The sequence below is a fragment of the Oncorhynchus masou genome, chromosome 16 (assembly GCF_036934945.1).
Source record: "Oncorhynchus masou masou isolate Uvic2021 chromosome 16, UVic_Omas_1.1, whole genome shotgun sequence".
Lineage (NCBI taxonomy): Eukaryota > Metazoa > Chordata > Actinopteri > Salmoniformes > Salmonidae > Oncorhynchus > Oncorhynchus masou.
Window position 1 is genome coordinate 9,357,503 of NC_088227.1, and position 14,307 is coordinate 9,371,809.

At 44.0% G+C, this 14,307-nt stretch overlaps 1 protein-coding gene across 2 annotated transcripts in view; it reads right to left on the reverse strand.

Annotated features, from left to right (window-relative positions):
- The window catches only part of LOC135557433 (serine/threonine-protein kinase D3-like), a 68,534-nt gene that overhangs the window by 7,038 nt on the left and 47,189 nt on the right, over positions 1-14,307 (reverse strand). For both annotated transcript variants that reach the window (XM_064990688.1, XM_064990689.1), the window contains 5 exons: positions 13,885-14,065; positions 13,394-13,517; positions 13,058-13,135; positions 11,219-11,495; positions 42-94 (listed from right to left, as the gene is read on the reverse strand). In XM_064990688.1, coding sequence (XP_064846760.1) covers positions 42-94; positions 11,219-11,495; positions 13,058-13,135; positions 13,394-13,517; positions 13,885-14,065 — 713 coding nt within the window. The remainder of the gene's footprint in view (positions 1-41; positions 95-11,218; positions 11,496-13,057; positions 13,136-13,393; positions 13,518-13,884; positions 14,066-14,307) is intronic.

Here is a 14,307-nt window from a genome sequence, read left to right on the forward strand (position 1 = left end):
AGCTATACATATCTAATATGCTGTATTTGATATACACTTACCACATTCTCTGTGATCTGTGAGTTAGACACTGATATGCTGATTGAAAGGTCCTCTGAAGAGACAAGAAAAATATTCTGTGAGGCTTTGGAAACAGTAAATGATCAAGCTCTATTTGAAGCAGGTCCAAGGAAAGGAAACATGATTATATTCTTAATTGTCAAAAGCTTGGACACACCTACTCATTCCAGGGTTTTTCTTTATTTTTGACTATTTTCTACATTGTGGAATAATAGTGAAGACATCCAAACAACGAAATAACACACATGGAATCATGTAGTAACCAAGAAAGTGTTAAACAAATCTAAATATATTTTATGTTTGAGATTATTCAAAGTATCCACAATTTGACTTAATGCCAGGTTGGCATTCTCTCAACCAGCTTCATGAGATAGTCACCTGGAATGCATTTCAATTAACAGGTGTGCCTAGTTAAAAGTTCATTTTTTTGAATTTCTTTCCTTCTTAATGTTTTTGAGTTGTGACAAGGTCTGGAGTGGTATACAGACAATAGCCCTAAGACCAAGTCAATATCAAATAAGCAAAGAGAAATGACAGTCCATCATGACTTTAAGACATGAAGGTCAGTCAATCCAGACAATTTCAAGATCTTTGAAAGTTTCTTCAAGTGCAGTCGCGAAAAACATCATGCTCTATGATGAAATTGGCTGTCATGAGGACTGCCACAGGAAAGGAAGACCCAGAGTTACCTCTGCTGCAAAGGATAAGTTCATTTGAGTTACCAGGCTCAGAAATTGCAGCCCAAATAAATGCCTCACAGACTTCAAGGAACAGACACATCTTAACATCAACTGTTCTGAGGAGACTGTGTGAATCAGGCCTTCATGGTCGAATTTAGTGCAAAGAAACCATTACAAAAGGACACCAATCATAAAACAAACACAAGCAATGGACATTAGATCGGTGGAAATCTGTCCTTTGGTCTGATGAGTCCAAATTTGAGATTTCTGGTTCCAACCGCCGTGTCTTTGTGAGACGCAGAGTAGGTGAACGGATGATCTCCGCATGTGTGGTTCCCATTGTGAAGCATGGAGGAGATGTGATGGTGTGGGGGTGCTTTGCTGGTGACACTCTGTGATTTATTTAGAATTCAAGGCACAATTAACCAGCATGGCTACCACAGCATTCTGCAGCGATACGCCATCCCATCTGGTTTGCAATTATTTTTCAACAGGACAATGACCCAACACACCTCTAGGCTGTGTAAGGGCAATTTGACAAAGAAGGAGTAATGGAGTGCTGCACCACATGACCTGGCCTTCACAATCACCCGACCTCAACCCAATTGAGATGGTTTGGTATGAGTTGGACTACAGAGTGAAGGAAAAGCAGCCAACAAGTGCTCAGCATATGTGGGAACTCCTTCAAAACTGTTGGAAAAGCATTCCAGGTGAAGCTGGTTGAGAGAATGCCAAGCATGTGCAAAGCTGTCATCAAGGCAAACGGTGGCCACATTGAAGAAACTAAAATATTAAATCTATTTTTATTTGTTTTAACCCATTTTTGGTTAACGTGATTCCATTTGTGTTATTTCATAGTTTTGATGTCTTCACTATTATTCTACAATGTATAAAATAGTAAAAATAAATAAAAACCCTTGAGTAGGTGTGTCCAAACTTTTGACTGGTACTGTATATATTTAAAGTAGATATGATGCTTAACTATTCAAGCTAAAGCAAGCACAGAAAATGTCCCTTTTGTAGTATACAGTACATTGAGAAAGTATTCAGACCCCTTGACTTCTTCCAAATTTTGTTATGTTACAACCTCCAAAAATTGATTAAATTGATTGAATCGTTTCCCCTCTATCAATCTACACAACAATAACCCATAATGACAAAGAAAAAACATTTTTTGTCTATTAAAAATAAAAAACGGAAATCACATTTGCATAAGTATTCAGACCCTTTACTTAGTACTTTGTTGAAGCACCTTTGGCAGCATTTACAGCCTTACAGCTTCTTGGGTATGACGCTACAAGCTTGGCACACCTGTATTTGGGGAGTTTCTCCCATTCTTTGCAGATCCTCTCAAGCTCTGTTAGATTGAATGGGGAGCGTTGCTGCACAGCTATTTTCAGGTCTCCCCAGAGATGTTAGATCGGGTTCAAGTCCGGCATCTGGCTGGGCCACTTAAGGACATTCAGAGACTTGTCCCGAAGCCACTCATGCGCTTTCTTGGCTGTGTGCTTAGGGCCCTTGTCCTGTTGGAAGGTGAACCTTCACCCAGCCTGAGGTCCTGAGCACATAGGAGAAGGTTTTCATCAAGGATCTCTCTGTACTTTGCTCCGTTCATCTTTCCCTCGATCCTGACTAGTCTCCCAGTCCCTGAAAAAACCTCCCCAAAGCATGATGCTTCCACCACCATGCTTCACCGTAAGGATGGCGCCAGGTTTCCTTTAGACGGGACGCTTTGCATTTAGGCTAAAGAGTTCAATGTTGTTTTCATCAAAGCAGAGAATCTTGTTTCTCATGGTCTGAGAGTCCTTTAGGGCCTTTTTGGCAAACTCCAAGCGGGCTGTCACAATTCTGTCTCGGAGCTCTTTGGACAATTCCTTCGACCTCATGGCTTAGTATTTGCTCTGACATGCACTGTCATGTCCAATCAATTGAATTTACCACCGGTGGACTCCAATCAAATTGTAGAAACATCTCAAGGATGATCAATGGAATCAGGATGCATCTGAACTCAATTTCAAAGGGTCTGAATACTTATGTAAATAAGGTATGTCTATCTTTTATTTTTAATAAATGAGAAAACGTTTCTAAAAACCTGTTATCACTTTGTCATTATGGGGTATTGTGTGTGGATTGATGAGGATTTTATTTTATTTGATCCAGTTTAGAATATGGCTTAAAAAAATGTAAATGTGGAAAAAGCGAAGGGGTCTGAATACTTTCCGAATGCACTGTATATTTTTATATGCTGTATGTAAAGAATAAGTACAAATCTATTTAGGTGAATGCCCAAAGCCTGTACTTTCAGTACATTTCCATTGGAGTTTCCATTGGTTCTGAACTCGGACTGATCTATACCAGCAGTCCGGTCCCAGAAGTGGGCCACCAAATACCAATCAGCTGGGTCACCCAAAGACTGGGCTTATGTAACACAATCCATAGAAATATATCAAGCTGTCTGCACTGAATGCACAGGCCAGTGGAACAAAGGTGGCGTCCCAAATGGCACCCTATTCCCTATGTAGTGCACTACTTTGTAACTGAGTCTTTTGGGAATATGTGCCATTTGGGACACAAGCAAAATGTTGATGCAAAATTGAACCCAAAGACCTCGACCAATAGAAACTATGTTTTAATTGGGCTTGAGGTAGGTAGGCCACTAGTTTGAACCCGTGAGAATAGGTATCCATCAAATAACCAAAGATCGCTAAGGGACAGATAGAAATTCACAGGGGGGAGGGGTGGTCCAAAATAGGTGAGGGTTGTCAAACTTATTTTTTTTGCTTTGGGGAGGTTAGCGTGGTTTTTCCCTGGTTTACATTTGCTCTTCTGCTCTCATTTTCTCTATAAACAATGGCTTGACTTAGCGAAATGCTTGTGCTTCTAGTTCCGACAGTGTAGCAATATCTAATAAGTATTATCTAACAATTTCACAACATTTACCCAATACACACAAATCTAAGTAAAGGAACGGAATTAAGAATATATAAATATGTGGACGAGCAATCTCACAGTGGCATAGACTAATATACACTAGAATAGCATAGAATGCAGTATATAAGGTTGAAGTCAGAAGTTTACATACACTTAGGTTGGAGTCATTAAAACTCATTTTTCAACCGCTCCACAAATGTCTTGTTAACAAACTATAGTTTTGGCAAGTCGGTTAGGGCCTCTACTTTGTGCATGACTCAAGTAATTTTTTCAACAATTGTTTACAGACAGATTATTTAACTTATAAATCACTGTATCACAATTCCAGTGGGTCAGAAGTTTACATATACTAAGTTGACTGTGCCTTAAAACAGCTTGGTGATGTCATGGCTTTAGAAGCCTCTGATAGGCTAATTGACATCATTTGAGTCAATTGGAGATGTACCTGTGGATGTATTTCAAGGCCTACCTTCAAACTCAGTGCTTCTTTGCTTGACATCATGGGAAAATCAAAAGGTATCAGCCAAGGACTACAAAAAATTGTAGACCTCCACAAGTCTGGATCATCCTTCGGAGCAATTTCCAAATGACTGAAGGTTCCACGTTCATCGGTACAAACAATAGTACAAAAGTATAAATACCATGGGACCACGTAGCCGTCATACCGCTCAGGAAGGAGACGCATTCTGTCTCCTAGAGATGAATGTACTTTGGTGCGACAACTGCAAATCAATCCCAGAACAACAGCAAAGGACCCTGTGAAGATGCTGGAGGAAACAGGTACAAAAGTATCTATATCCACAGTAAAACGAGTCCAATATCAACATAACCTGAAAGGCCACTCAGCAAGGAGAAGCCACTGCTCCAAAACCTCCATAAAAAAGCCAGACTATGGTTTGCAAATGCACATGGGGACAAAGATTGTACTTTTTGGAGAAATGTCCTCTGGTCTGATGAAACAAAAAAAGGACTGTTTGACCATAATGACCATCGTTATGTTTGGAGGAAAAAGGGGGAGGCTTGCAAGCCGAAGAACACCATCTCAACCCGTGAAGCACGGGGGTGGCAGCATCATGTTGTGGGGGTGCTTTGCTGCAGGAGGGACTGGTGCACTTCACAAAATAGATGGCATCAAGAGGGAGGAAAATGATGTGGATATATCGAAGCAACATCTCAAGACATCAGTCAGGAAATTAAAGCTTGGTCGCAAATGGTTCTTCCAAATGGACAATGACCCCAAGCATACTTCCAAAGTTGTGGCAAGGACAACAAAGTAAAGGTATTGGAGTGACCATCACAAAGCACCGACCTCAATCCTATAGAACATTTGTGGGTAGAACTGAAAATGTGTGTGTGAGTAAGGAGGCCTACACACCTGACTCAGTTCCACCAGCTCTCTCAGGAGGAATGGGCCAAAATTCACCCAACTTATTGTGGGAAGCTTGTGGAAGGCTACACAAAACGTTTGACCCAATTTAAACAATTTAAAGGCAATGATACCAAATACTAATTGAGTGTATGTAAACTTCTGACCCACTGGGAATGTGATGAAAGAAATAAAAGCTGAAATAAATCATTCTCTCTACTATTATTCTGACATTTCACATTCTTAAAATAAAGTGGTGATCCTAACTGACCTAAGACAGAGAATTTATATTAGGATTATTTTTTATATTTTTATTTCACCTTTATTTAACCAGGTAGGCTAGTTGAGAACAAGTTCTCATTTACAACTGCGACCTGGCCAGGATAAAGCATAGCAGTGTGAACAGACAACAACACAGAGTTACACATGGAGTAAACAATTAACAAGTCAATAACACAGTAGAAAAAAATAAAAAAAGAGAGTCTATATACATTGTGTGCAAAAGGCATGAGGAGGTAGGCGAATAATTACAATTTTGCAGATTAACACTGGAGTGATAAATGATCAGATGGTCATGTACAGGTAGAGATACTGGTGTGCAAAAGAGCAGAAAAGTAAATAAATATAAACAGTATGGGGATGAGGTAGGTATATTGGGTGGGCTATTTACCGATTAGACTATGTACAGCTGCAGCGATCGGTTAGCTGCTCAGATAGCAGATGTTTGAAGTTGGTGAGGGAGATAAAAGTCTCCAACTTCAGCGATTTTTGCAATTCGTTCCAGTCACAGGCAGCAGAGAACTGGAACGAAAGGCGGCCAAATGAGGTGTTGGCTTTAGGGATGATCAGTGAGAAACACCTGCTGGAGCGCGTGCTACGGGTGAGTGTTGCCGTCGTGACCAGTGAACTGAGATAAGGCAGAGCTTTACCTAGCATGGACTTGTAGATGACCTGGAGCCAGTGGGTCTGGCGACGAATATGTAGCGAGGGCCAGCCGACTAGAGCACACAGGTTGCAGTGGTGGGTGGTATAAGGTGCTTTAGTAACAAAACGGATGGCACTGTGATAAACTGCATCCAGTTTGCTGAGTAGAGTATTGGAAGCTATTTTGTAGATGACATCGCCGAAGTCGAGGATCGGTGGGATAGTCAGTTTTACGAGGGTAAGTTTGGCGGCGTGAGTGAAGGAGGCTTTGTTGCGGAATAGAAAGCCGACTCTAGATTTGATTTTAGATTGGAGATGTTTGATATGAGTCTGGAAGGAGAGTTTACAGTCTAGCCAGACACCTAGGTACTTATAGATGTCCACATATTCTAGGTCGGAACCATCCAGGGTGGTGATACTAGTCGGGCGTGCGGGTGCAGGCAGCGAACGGTTGAAAAGCATGCATTTGGTTTTACTAGCGTTTAACCTCTTGAAACTCTGGGGGCGCTATTTCATTTTTGGATGAAAAACATTCCCGTTTTAAACAAGATATTTTGTCACAAAAAGATGCTCGACTATGCATATGATTGATAGCTCTGGAAAGAAAACACTCTGAAGTTTCCAGAACTGCAAAGATATTGACTGTGAGTGCCCCAGAACAGGAGCTACAGGCAAAACCAAGATGAAACTGCAACCAGGAAATCAGCAGGATTTTTGAGGCTCTGTTTTCCATTGTCTCCTTATATGGCTGTGAATGCGACAGGAATGAGCCTGCCCTATCTATCGTTTCCCCAAGGTGTCTGCAGCATTGTGACATATTTGTAGGCATATCATTGGAAGATTGACCATAAGAGACTACATTTTCCAGGTGTCCGCCCGGTGTCCTCCGTCGAAATTGGTGCGTCATTTTCAGCTGCTGGTATTTTTCCATGGGATTCTGAGACGAAAGCAGGCTTCCACGAACGGCATATCAATGAAGAGATATGTGAAAAAACACCTTGAGGATTGATTCTAAACAACGTTTGCCATGTTTCGGTTGATATTATGGAGTTAATTTGGAAAACGTTTGACGTTTTGCTGACTGAATTTTCGGTTCGTTTCGGTAGCCAAATGTGATGTACAAAACGGAGCGATTTCTCCTACACAAAGATTCTTTCAGGAAAAACTGAACATTTGCTATGTAACTGAGAGTCTCCTCATTGAAAACATCCGAAGTTCTTCAAAGGTAAATGATTTTATTTATTTGGTTATCTGGTTTTTGTGAAAATGTTGCGTGCTAAATGCTACGCAAAATGCTAAGCTAGCTTGCAATACTCTTACAAAAATGCTTGATTTGCTATGGTTCAAAAGCATATTTTGGAAATCTGAGATGACAGTGTTGTTAAGAAAAGGCTAAGCTTGAGAGCAGGCATATTATTTTCATTTAATTTGCGATTTTCAGAAATCATTAACGTTGCGTTATGCTAATGAGCCTGAGGCTGTATTCACGATCCCGGATACGGGATGGGTAGTATCAAGTTAAGAACAGTTGGAGGCCACAGAAGGAGTGTTGTATGGTGTTGAAGCTCGTTTGGAGGTTAGATAGCACAGTGTCCAAGGAAGGGCCGGAAGTATACAGAATGGTGTCGTCTGCGTAGAAGTGGATCAGGGAATCGCCCGCAGCAAGAACAACATCATTGATATATACAGAGAAAAGAGTCGGCCCGAGAATTGAACCCTGTGGCACCCCCATAGAGACTGCCAGAGGACCGGACAACATGCCCTCCGATTTGACACACTGAACTCTGTCTGCAAAGTAGTTGGTGAACCAGGCAAGGCAGTCATTAGAAAAACCGAGGCTACTGAGTCTGCCGATAAGAATATGGTGATTGACAGAGTCGAAAGCCTTGGCCAGGTCGATGAAGACGGCTGCACAGTACTGTCTTTTATCGATGGCGGTTATGATATCGTTTAGTACCTTGCGTGTGGCTGAGGTGCACCCGTGACCGGCTCGGAAACCAGATTAAATGTCAGGAATTTTGAAAAACTGAGTTTAAATGTATTTGGCTAAGGTGGATGTACACTTCAGATTTCAATTGTACATATGAGATGAGTAATGCAAGATATGTAAACATTGTTAAAGTGGCCAATAATTTCAAGTCTGTATGTAGGCAGCAGCCTCTCTTTGCTAGTGATGGCTATTTAACAGTCTTATGGCCTTGAGATAGAAGCCGTTTTTCAGTCTCTCGGCCCTCTCTTTGATGCACCTGTATTGACCTCGCCTTCTGGATGATAGCGGAGTCAATAGGCAGCGTCTCGGGTGGTTGTTGTCCTTGATTATGTTTTTGACCTTCCTGTGACATTGGGTGCTGTTGATGTCCTGGAGGGCAGGTAGTTTGCCCCCGGTGATGCGTTGTGCGGACCGCACCACCCGCTGGAGAGCCCTGCGGTTGTGGGTAATGCAGTTCCGTATCAGGCGGTGAACAGTCCGACAGGATGCTCTCAATTGTGCATCTGTAAACACTTGTGAGGGGTTTTTAGGTGACAAGCCAAATGTCTTCAGCCTCCTAAGGTTGAAGAGGCACTGTTGCGCCTTCTTCACCACACTGTCTGTGTGGGTGGACTATTTAAGTTTGTCAGTGATGTGTACGCTGAGGAACTTAAAACTTTCCACCTTCTCCACTGCTGTCCCGTTGATTTGGATTGGGGGGGGGGGATGCTCCCTCTGCTGTTTCCTGAAGTCAACAATCATCTCCTTTGTTTTGTTGACGTTTGGAGATTGTCAAGCCAAGGCTTCGATACTGGGTAAGCCTACAAGGTAGAGGGTGATGCATTTTCTGTTTGTCGAGATTGATATAGTCCATTTATTCTGGGGTTGAAAACGGAAACCATGATATTAAAGTTCCCAAAGTTGGTATGCTTTGTTTATTGGTTGTGGTGCATTGGCACAGAAAGCTATTGGTGGATTTTTTTTGGGGCATATATTTTATATAATTATAAATATGGAATCAAAATGTTGAAAATCTGATTTCCCCCTAGTTGATCATTGTTTCCAGCTGGCTCGAAATGTAGTGTTATGAAATAGACAGGGAGAATGAGCTTGTACGTGGTGGTCGGCAAACCCTCAACCTTGTGGCCCGAAGCCCTGCGTGGCATCAACTTTGCCACTTCAGCATGCTTTTGTGACAAAATCAATATCCAAGTTTATTTATTTATTTTACCAGGCAAGTCAGTTAAGAACAAATTCTTATTTTCAATGACGGCCTAGGAACAGTGGGTTAACTGCCTGTTCAGGGGCAGAACGACAGATTTGTACCTTGTCAGCTCAGGGGTTTGAACTTGCAACCTTCCGGTTGCTAGTCCAACGCTCTAACCACAAGGTCGCTACAGTTATTGTTATTTGTGGTCGTAGACATTATTTTCAGTTAATTCTATGAGGGGGGAGGGTGATTCATTTATTTTACAGTTTAAGGGAGGGTCATGTGAAGGAATTTTTTACATTGGGGAGAGGGGTGCATTTTTCTATGACACGTTGAGTTGGACCAGCCCCTCCCCCCAGAAAATTTTGATCTGTCCCTAATTGACTCACATTGTACTCCATTGTGTGACCACGAATTGTTTTGCTGAGTTGAACTCAATTACAATGAACAAAAATATAAACGCAACATGTAAATTGTTGGTTCCATGTTCCATGAGCTGAAATAAAAGATTCCAGAAAAGTTCCATACGTACAAAAAGCTTATTTCTCTCAAATGTTGTACAGAAATTAGTTGACATCCCTGTTAGTGAGTATTTCTCCTTTGCCAAGATAATCCATCCACCTGACAGATGTGGCATATCAAGAAGCTGATTAAACAGCATGATCATCACACAGGTGCACCTTGTGCTGGGGTCAATGAAATACCACTCTAAAATGTGCAGTTTTGTCACACAACACAATGCCACAGATGTCTCAAATTTTGAGGAAGCGTGAAATTGGCATGCTGACTGCAGGAATGTCCACCAGAGCTGTTGCCAGAGAATTGAATGTTCATATCTCTACCATAACCCGCCTCCAACGTCGTTTTAGAGAATTTGGCAGTACGTCCAACCGGCCTCACAACCGCAGATCACGTGTAAACACTCCAGCCCAGGACTTCCACATCTGGCTTCTTCACCTGCAGGATCATCTGAGACCAGCCACCCTTGACAGCTTATAAAACTGTGTCAGAAACCATCTCAGGAAGCTCATCTATGTGCTTGTCGTTCTAACCAGGGTCTTGACCTGACTGCAGTTCAGCGTCGTAACCGACTTCACCTCCGATGACCACTGGCACGCTGGTGAAGTGTGCTCTTCACAGATGAATCCCAGTTGTAACTGTACCGGGCAGATGGCAGACAGCGTGTATGGCGTCGTGTGAGCGAGCAGTTTGCACAGAAATACCGTGACGAGATCCCGAGGCCCACTGTCGTGCCATTCATCCGCCGCCATCACCTCATGTTTCAGAATCTGTACACAATTCCTGAAAGATGAAAATGTTCTTTCAGTTCTTCCATGGCCTGCATACTCACCAGACATGTCACCCATTCAGCCTGTTTGGGATGCTCTGGATCGACATGTACGACAGCGCGTTCCCGCCAATATCCAGCAACTTCACAACAGCCGTTGAAGAGGAGTGGGACAACATTCCACACAGGCCGCAATCGACAGCCAACTTTACGTGAAGGAGATGTGTCGCGTTGCGTGAGGCAAATGGTGGTCACACCAGATACTGACTGGTTTTCTGATCCACGCCCCTACCTTTAAAAAAAAAAGTATCTGTGACCAACAGATGCATATCTGTATTCCCAGTCATGTGAAATCCATAGATTAGGGCCTACTGAATTTATTTCAATTGACTGATTTCCTTATGTGAACTGTAGCTCAGTTTATATTTTATTTCAGTATATGTTGTCACTCTCTATCAATTCATTAATGGCAGGAATTTTCATATCACTTATCACAGCCAGAGATAAATCCAAAAGGGCTCAGAAATCCTCATATCCCTTAAATCGCCTTAAAATGCCGCCATTTCATTTTCCAGTAATAGACTTTGAGCCGGCAGCGGGAGGCCACAGTGGAGTCCCTCTGTGTTTTCCAAAAAAGCCAAAATACACTCAAGCTCCACACACACACGCACGCACGCACGCACACACACACACACACACAAACAAACATGACCATTACGTGACATTACATTTCACTCATCTCCTCAGTAGATCTCAATCACATTTGCAGAAGGGTTCCCGCTCTACTCACTGTGATCCTTGCCCTGTCCAGGGCCAGTGCAGACGCTGGGTTGGGGAGTGACAGGCATCAGCGCTTGCCGGATGGCCTTCTCCCAGCCCTGGGCCACCTCTAGCCCCACGCCGGTGGCAGCCAGGGCAGGGTTATGGAATTGACCGCTGTTATTCTCCCCAACGTAGTAGACCATGGTGGCGGTGATGATCTCGAAGCAGTGAGGGTTGCTGCCCTGGGCCAGGCTGTGGAAGTCCTGCACCTGCTCCACCTGTAGGATCTCTGACAGCGGGATCTCCTGAGGATGGGGTCAGATGAGCAGCTCAAAGGTCACCAAAGGTCACAACGAATTGTCAGCCAATCAAACGACCCGTGAGGCTGAGGTTCCTCTAATCAGTTGCTAAAAAGTGGGTTTCCAGGAACTAATACACCTACAGCATAGGGTCCTAACTGTCCCACCTTTACTAGCTCCCCCTCTCTCCTTTCCTCTGCTATGGCCTCTCCTTACTCTCTGACAGCCTTTAAGGAATGAAGTGTGTTGGGCTTTTCAAGTCCAATTTAACATTCCGCCTTCTTTCCTCTGTTGTAGCCGAGCGGGACAACACACCCACAAGGTGAAAAAAAACATCTGAAAGAGAGAGAGAGGAGTGGAACTGCTCTGCTGCTGGCCAGCCAATCGTCTCTCAGTCAGCCCAGTCTGCTGCGCCCGCCCGGGCCCCTCCACGCCTCTGTCGCCAGTATCAGAAGAACTGCTTGCGGTTTGCTGAGTGCGCCACATGACAGGGCGCTCCGCCGGGCCGGGGGGAAGCAAATCGCTCCCCTGATTAAAAGGCAGGACGTGCCTCCCCAATCTGGGCACAAGGCATGCTGGCAGCCTGCCAGGCAGGGAGGGAGCAGCAGCCAGAGACACCACAGGGAAGCCCCCCGGTCCTGGTGCTGACTATCTGCCACAAGAGGAGCAGGCTTAGCCACAGGGCTCTCTCCAACTCCACCTCTTTCTCCCTTCCCCTCTCTTTTTACGTCTCTCTCAATCCCTTTCACTCCATCTCTCGCTTTTCCCATCTTACTTAGTACCTCTCTCTCTACCTCTCTCTCTAACTCTCTCACTACCTCTCTCTCTCTCTACCGCTCTCTCTCACTACCTCTACCTCTTTTTCTCTACCTCTCTCTACTGCTCTCTCTACCTCTCTCTCGCTACCTCTCTCTACCGCTCTCTCTCTACCTCTCTCTCTCTCACTAACTCTCTCTCTCTACCTCTCTCTCACTACCTCTCTCTCACTACCCCTCCCTCTCTCTCTCTCTCTCTACCTCTCTCTAACTCTGTTCTACCACTCTCTCTCTCTACCTCTCTCTCACTACCCTCACTACCACTATCTCTCTCTTTCTCTCTCTCACTACCACTCTCTCTCTCTACCTCTCTCTCACTACCTCTCTCTCACTACCCTCACTACCACTATCTCTCTCTCTCTCTCACTACCACTCTCTCTCTCTCTACCTCCCTCTCTCTCTACCTCCCTCTCTCCCTCCGAGATCTTCAAAGGATTAGTGATATTCTGAGGGGCTCAATAGGTCACATGCAAAAAAGAACATGAAGGGAGGAGAGAATAGAGAGGAAAAATATAGCCTTGCCTGTCTGTCTGTGGGAGGAGGAAGACAACACCTTACTGTCCTAAAATAACACCACAAAACATGACTGAAATGTTCACTTCATAAATAGAAAACAATTACCGGTATGACAGGACTTTCTAGCCTGTCTCAGAGCCTCACGCTACAGACTTGTCTTTTTATTTGAGTAATGTCTTATTTTGTCTGTGTAACTGCTATAATTGGACAGGGAAGGTATAATGAGAGACGCACTACCTTGTAATACTTGGATCCCGTTTCGTTCTGCAGCAGGGTCAGACACTTGCTATCCAGCCTCCAGTAATGCCTCTTCCTCTGGAAACGGATAAAAGCAGTGAGTTATCATCAAGAACTCTGAAACCAATATCATCTCTATACAGACTATTGATTGGAGACTATTGATTAAAGACTATGTGTGCATCCCAAATAGCACCCTATTCCCTATGCAGTGCACTACTTTTGACCAGGACCTATTCGGGCTCCAGTCAAAGCCAGTGCACTACAAAAGGGAACAGGGTGCCATTTGGGATTCAGCTAATACGACAATCCAGGGTTATAAACAAGGTTTCTCACCATGTTGTCTCGGCTGGTGTAGTGGACCATCCACCCCTCCCGAACCATGGTTGAGCTCTTCCGCTTGGTTTGTTTTATGGACTGAACCACCCGCATTAGGGGGATGAAAGTGCTCGTCATGGGGCTACACAAAGTGTCAAGAGCTCGCATGAATGAACGAACGTGCGCCCTGGCGTCAATAGCCAAAGCACTGACACACATCTATAAAGCCCACGTGATTGTTCCAACAAACTCACAACCCTTTTCCCATATACAAAACAGGACAGAGCACACACAAAAAGAGCTCCACAATTGAACGCATCTGCACACGTGATAGGTATTCAATGAGTAAAACATGCCATTCCATCCCTTCCAGTCTAGTGGTGGCTGTGCGGGAGGAGATGGGTCTCTCACGGGACATCGCACAATCTGTGGCCAAAGACACACTCCAGGGGCAGTGGATGGCTGAGGCAGTATGGTCCCACCCGGGACAAAGAAGACTATGCAAGTACCTGATAGCCTTGACTGTCTCCTCGTCCTTGTCCCCTTCCAGACAGGGCCCCTCTATGTAGAACTTGTCTTCTGGGGTGGAGGGCTCCTCTGGGTCTTCCATGCTCTGGCTACACTCGCTGTTCACATAACTGTTGTCCACCTCCATGGTGGCCTCAGAGTCGGGGCCTGGGCTGGCTGGTTCTGGGACAGGAAACACAGGAGCATGGGGGGGGGGGGGTTGATATTGATTGATTGATTGATTTGAAACACTTTAAAAGTAGAAGAAAAAAAATACCCAAGGATGAAACATTCAAGCGTTAAATTGCACTTATTTACAGTGTGGTAATCTGTGTGATAAAGACAGGAACTGCTTATTGGCTTGGCCCTTCCTCTATCCGCTGTAGAAACATACTGTACTTGTGAAAGAAGAGTTGGCTATAGTA